Consider the following 6629-nt stretch of genomic DNA (forward strand, 5'->3'; position numbering starts at 1 on the left):
AATCCGACGTTAATCAGATAAAAATCATATACCAATTTAACGACAATCAACATAAGATAACATTTAAGGAATCAAATTATGATAATTAGACAATAATCAAATATTAATTAGATAGCTATCAATTGACAATAAAATAGAAATCACAAAGTATTTAATATCTAACAATCAGATTGCAGTCAGATGTGTATCAAATAGAAAGCAAATAGATGATAATTAGATATAAATCATCTCAGTGAAATAGAATTTAGAAAAATTGAAATGGAAAGAGAACACAAAACAATAAAAGAATATTAGAAGAATAAGAACACAAACTGAAACACAAAATTTGAACACAAACTGAAACACAAACTACAAATAATCTTCAACCAAGAATGAATTTCAAGAAAACAATCGAACGTACTATCTAGTCTAAAAAAGATACATCAAACACAGATTGAACGTAAAATTGAACGAAAATTGATGATGAAAATAAGAAAAATCAAACTACAAGCGAGAATGAACTTCAAGGAAACAATCAAACAAACTTTCATCTCAAACAAATAAAACAAACACAAACCGTGAACAAACATTCTTGCAACTGCCCCAAATTTAAACCACTCAAAGACTGATTTCGAAATTGAAATTGTTAATGCACAATCATGAATAAGAAGGAGAGGACGAACTTCAAGCCAAACAATCAAACACAAATCATGAACAAACCGTAAAAGATTTGCTTCAAGAATTCTCCAATTGATGCAATCGAAATCAGAAGAAATCTTCAACAATGAACGACGCAATGGAAAAAACTAATGAATCAAAATAATCTTGAAGATGATTTTAGAAAAAAAAGGCGAAATCGAGGAAGAAACAATAAAGGAAAGAAGAGGGAGAACGCACAAGGAAAAAAAGCTAGAGAAGACAAAATTACTGAAGCCAAATCGTGAATCACTTTTTAACTAGGACAGTTTTGGAATAAGAAAAAAATAAAATATAATGAATCTAAAAACGTGATTTCCCTTTTTAATATTTTGATAATATTTTAAAAGTTAAATAACATAAATACTAAAATATAATATTAATTTGACACCTACAGTAATTTATTATTTTTACTATTATTTAGTTATTTTCGATTAAAAAATAATTTTGAGAAATTAAATTTAAGATTTATTAAAAATATTGAATAATTGAAAATATATAGACTACAATTAAGACTAAAATAATATTTCAACCTCGTTTCTTTCTGATGCATCATGTTTTTTTTTTGTTGCACTATAAAATATTTTTCACTTTGTAATTAGCATCCGAGAGTGAGATTACTTGCACCGCAAGTTCTTCATGTATGGGCCAAAAACAGTGAATGGCGGGTTCTCTCAGCGGCTCCATGAAGATGAAATTTGCAAGCGGAAGAAGCTCGGGAGATGGAGAACTCTGCGCTGCAAACAACTGAATAGACCGACTCGATCGATCTATCCAGATTTCGAAGTTTCAATTATCAGTAAGTAAATCAGGTTTTCCCTTTGTTTAATCTGTCGCTGTCTTGCATTCGAATTGAGATATATATAAACTATGATCTCTGGAAACTGTCGATGAGAAAGCCAAAATGTCGATTCATACAGGAATGCACTTTGGAAGCAGCAATTAGCGACAGGATAAGAAAGGACAAGGGGATGGATATTCTTCGGAATTTCATCCCTCTTTTTTGTCTGATCTTTTATGTTTATTTAAGGGAAAATCTCTTGAACAGCATAAGATAGAAAGAAAAAACGCCAAAGTTGAAGAAACATGGGAGGGAAAAGCTGCAGCACATGAACCAGATTTTGATCCTACAAAGTATGTGTAATTCTCTGTCTCTGTATCAGAAATAGCTCTGAGAAATCCGTCTGGATCAGATACCTTCAATTATAATTGTTTTGAGCTTCATAAATTTTGATAAATTTAGTTGTTACTTATGATCATATTATGTTTAGTTGATGGATCATTTATATTGAAATTTAAGCAAATGAATGATATATGATTTGGAAGTTTGTTTTTCTTTTCTATTTAGTTTATGGTTCCTATCTGAAGGAATGTTGAAGAGGACAGGCAGTTTTAACTTAATTTAGGGGGAGAGAGCCAATCCTCTTAAAAGATTCAAATACTATTGTTTCTTTTTGTATTGTAATACAATATGGCTCCACAGAGATTCCTTTTATCTTTTAAATTTCACAAACTTACTGAAAAACTAAACTAAATGATAAATATGATGAATGAAGTGAAATCCAGTAAAATAGTCCAACAAAACAAAAAACAATGAAATGAATTGGGATTGGTATCATTATTATTTTTATTTTTTTTTTAAAGAAAAAGTTAGGATATTGATTTTGAGTAGATAAAGAGACTTGAGCAATTACATCAATATGTTTTAAGAATGCATAAAAACTCTAGTGAGTTGGGGAGAGATTCAAAGATAGATTGATGTTTTGCATTTCAATTATTGGTATTCAGCTTACAGATACCAGATACTTTTCCTCCTAGAAATATTTATGTTATGCTTACTGATTTTTGATCAAACAAACACGAACCAAATGAATTGAACATGTTCTATAGTTTCTTGTCTATTTCTGTTTTGTATTTAGTTTTATAGTTGTCACTAACTCTTTCTTGAAATATCAAATTTGCCTCCCTTAGAATGTCTACAGGCTTTCCTCCACCAGTTTACTATGGCGACCGCAAATCTGAATCAACTACGATTTGTGAGTATCTAATCCTTGTTGTTTGTGGAAAAATATGAAAGAGTGTCCTCTGGATTCTCGTGTGATACACAAGATCAAATTTGATAGGCACAGATTAAGCTTTTGAATATCTAACCATCTGAATAAAACATTGGGGCTTGCAGATGTAGTTTTGACCTTTGTGCTTTTTTCTGTGGTTACTGCAATTGGTTGCTGCTTTTCTAAAAAAGTAAGACAAAATTGTCTAACAGAACTGGAAAATGCACTTGTTCCTCCATCTCCACCAAAGTTTGCATCAACTGCACCAAATTTAGCACATCAACCAATGCATAATGTAATTCAAGTTTGGGAAATTGATGCACCAACAATGGAAAAGTTCATTCAAGAACTGGCAAAAGAAAAGCCAATAAGGTTCACTGCTCAGCAACTATATATTTTCACAGACAATTATTCAACACCACTTGGGGCTGGAGGATTTAGTACAGTCTACAAAGGTCAGTTCCCCAATGGGGTAAAGATTGCTGTGAAGGTTCTAAATAGAAACTCAGACAAACAGGCTGAGCAACAATTTATGGCTGAGGTAGGAACAATTGGCAAAACATACCATAGACATTTGGTTAGGCTTTATGGTTTTTGTTATGACCAATATATGGGTGCATTAGTATTTGAGTATATGGAAAATGGATCTCTGGATAAGTATTTGTTTGGAAAAAATCAAGATATTGATTGGGGGAAACTACTTGATGTAGCCATTGGGACCGCTAAAGCTCTTGCTTACTTGCACGAGGAATGCCAAGAAAGGATCATTCATTATGATATAAAGCCCGCTAACATTTTGTTGGATTCAGACTTCTCTCCCAAAGTTGCTGATTTTGGACTTGCCAAGCTTTGCAACAGGGATAACACACATATATCTCTCACTGGCTATCGAGGCACCCCCGGATACTCGGCACCGGAGTTTTTTTTGAACAATTATCCCGTAACGCACAAGTGTGATGTTTATAGCTTTGGAATGGTATTGTTCGAGATCATTGGAAGAAAGAGGAATGCTACCGTTACTCCTTCTGGGAACCTCGATTGGTTTCCACGACGCGTGTGGGATAAGTTCAAAAAAGGCGAGCTAGAAGAAATGAGTCGTGTATGTGGTATTGAAGAGAGAGATAAAGAGAGTGTGAGTAGAATGTGCAAGGTGGCTTTGTGGTGCGTTCAAGACTCCCCTGACGAGCGGCCACCAATGAGTGCAGTGGTGAAGATGCTAGAGGGAGGAGTAGAAATAATGCCGCCACCAAATCCATTTCAAATCTCGAATCCAACTCCGATAGGGAACATCAAACTGGATTTGCTACAAACGAGTATTAGTTCGGATTTTTCGACATCCAATGAAGAAATCCATTCTTCTTGGTACAAGAAAGCTACTCCAATTATGAAGAAGTATGAAATACAGATAGCTAGTTCATAACTTAGAAGTTAGTTAGGAGTTGAAAGGTTTGTCTTTAGGTTGTATAATCTTTGTACTGTGTTTGAACTTTGCAATGGAATTATAAAGACTTTGGTAATTTGTAGTTACTTTAAAGATTGTCTGAATTGTTGGAAATATGACTAGAATAGAAACTTGCTTTGAGGATTGTGGTTGGTTATATTAAATTTTATTTTATTTTATTTTTTAAATTTCTAATAGTCGAATAATCGATTTCTGAGATAGTAATGAGTTCTTTAATTCAACTTTTATTTAAATTTATTATTTTTTTAAAAAATTATTGTACCTTACTAGTAAATTCTCATTTCATACTTAACCCACGTTGTTAGACTCAATATCATTTCTTAGATCAAATCAAAATATAAGAGAGATTAGATTTTAATTCTATGATTGGCTAACTTTTTGGTTTTGTTTTTAGTGCAACGATACGTGATCTGGGATAAATTTTTAATATCTTGATTGAAAATATATACAATAACCAATTGAGTTCTCGTTAGGTTGATTAGTTTATTGTTAATTTTTTTAACTATATGAAATTATATAAGTTAATTTAGGTTGACCAAATTGATGACTTCATATTAACATATATTTATTTCTATTTGAAAAAATAAATTATATTTGGGTCCTTAAACATTTATTTTAACTTTAAAAATACTAAGTTTAATTATACTCTCTAAATGTCAAAGTGAGCTTAGCTCAATAGTACTTACTTTGATCTAAGAGGTTCAATCTCCTACCTTGCAATCGTTGTACTCTCGGTACACAACTAATTTGTGCGCTCCATTATTTAAGAAATTAACCCATTGTGTTCTAAAATGTCAATATGAACATGTATTAAACTCATACAATGACATGTATGGATTGACTGTTTGAAGTCAATCCAAACCGACCATTCATATCTTAAGACAAGTACATTCTATTTTTAAATGAAATATAAGTTTCCAAAATTAAATACACATCTTAAGACAAGTACATATCCTAAGACAAGTACCATTCAAAGTATATTTCAAAAGTTGAAAAATTAAATATAAGTTTCCAAGATCAATTTTGAAATGAACAATATTCGGTGCATTTTCTATTTGGACATTCCACTTTAATCATACCTAAAATAAAAAATAAAAAAAATTAAAGGAAGTACATGATGAATTTTGATTAAACAACTAGATAGAGTGCACAAAAATTGACATAACTTGCATGTACCTATGTATTTTTCTTTTGGAAAAAAAATAAAGAAATAAAGAAATAATAAATTTTAAGTTAAAATATTATTTTAGTCTCTGTATTTTGAGTTTGTTCAATTTTAGTGACCGCTCAATTTTAATTTTTATATTTTCAACCAATCTTAAATATAGTCTCTCAAAATTTATTTGTATTGAAATTCGTTTAATAATAACAATGAAAACTTTCATAAAAAGAAATATAATATGCATGTATATTTTCCACTTTTACAGTGAACATGCTAATTAACCGAATAAACCAAACTAAAAATTAAGATTTAGTGAAAGTATAAAATTGACCAAACTCAAAATAGTATTTCAATATTTATTTGGGGAAATTTGTACGACTATGGTGATCTTCTCATCAGGATACAACGACTAATTTATGGGATGCTAGAGATGAACAAGTTGCTAATTATGATTTATATTGAATTTTGTAGAGTTATTAAGTTGCTATTTATAGGCTAGCAACTTAATAACTCTCTGAAATAAAAATCAAGTAAATACAAAAATTGAGACATTTGTCAAATTTACCTCAATTGAGTTGTTACTTGATAAAAATCAAACATAACTCATTCAAATTGAAAAAACTACAAATTTAACTTTCATAACTATTGGTTATTAATATAAGATTAATTAATTAAACTCTTTAATTAAATTAATTCATTAACTACTGGTCACTCCACTAAAGACCGCTACTTACACTTTTCGCACTATAGATATATTTCTATATCCATAGATATAATCAATCAATAACAAGTTGACCTTCACAAATCCCTCGTAATTACAGTGTTGGGTTTTATGCCCTAAAACTCATAGATAGTAAATATTATTAATTGACCGTCATCAATAAAGAGTTATAGATGTTAATTCAATAAATGTTATTGTTTGTATTGTTTGTCTATTTTTGTTTTAATAACCCTAAATTCAATAAACTAACATCCAAGGTTGCCTTATGAGTCTTGAACTGTATGTGGAGACATAGAGGGATCAATGTTCAATATACAGCTTGAAGGGTCTATAGTATAGGGATAAGGTTGGGTACTTTATCCTGGTAACACTATGAATACGACCCACTTTGTATTTGATACAAACGCGATGATCCAATACGTTTGTGTAGTTGACATGCGAGTGGGAATATCCTATGCAATGATTTTGCATAAGACGGGACCGCGAAATAGTAACCACTGGATGTAACACCGTTAACTAGCTAGGTTCCTATTTCAATAGGATGACCTATGCAAC

General features: G+C 31.0%; 1 protein-coding gene across 3 annotated transcripts; it reads left to right on the forward strand.

The window, feature by feature from the left end:
• The first annotated feature begins 1295 nt into the window (after positions 1–1295).
• LOC120086673 (rust resistance kinase Lr10-like) lies at positions 1296–4288 on the forward strand. 3 transcript variants are annotated; one of them, XM_039043421.1, is made up of 4 exons: positions 1296–1474; positions 1596–1809; positions 2647–2711; positions 2855–4288. In XM_039043421.1, exons 3-4 carry the CDS (start codon positions 2648–2650, stop codon positions 4147–4149), a joined length of 1359 nt encoding a protein of 452 aa, XP_038899349.1. In that variant the 5' UTR covers positions 1296–1474; positions 1596–1809; position 2647; the 3' UTR covers positions 4150–4288. The 3 variants fall into 3 exon arrangements, with proteins under 3 accessions (XP_038899349.1, XP_038899350.1, XP_038899352.1); XM_039043422.1 differs by having other exon boundaries at positions 2921–4288; XM_039043424.1 differs by having other exon boundaries at positions 2942–4288.
• Positions 4289–6629: the final 2341 nt, after the last annotated feature.

This window comes from Benincasa hispida, chromosome 9 (assembly GCF_009727055.1).
Source record: "Benincasa hispida cultivar B227 chromosome 9, ASM972705v1, whole genome shotgun sequence".
NCBI lineage: Eukaryota > Viridiplantae > Streptophyta > Magnoliopsida > Cucurbitales > Cucurbitaceae > Benincasa > Benincasa hispida.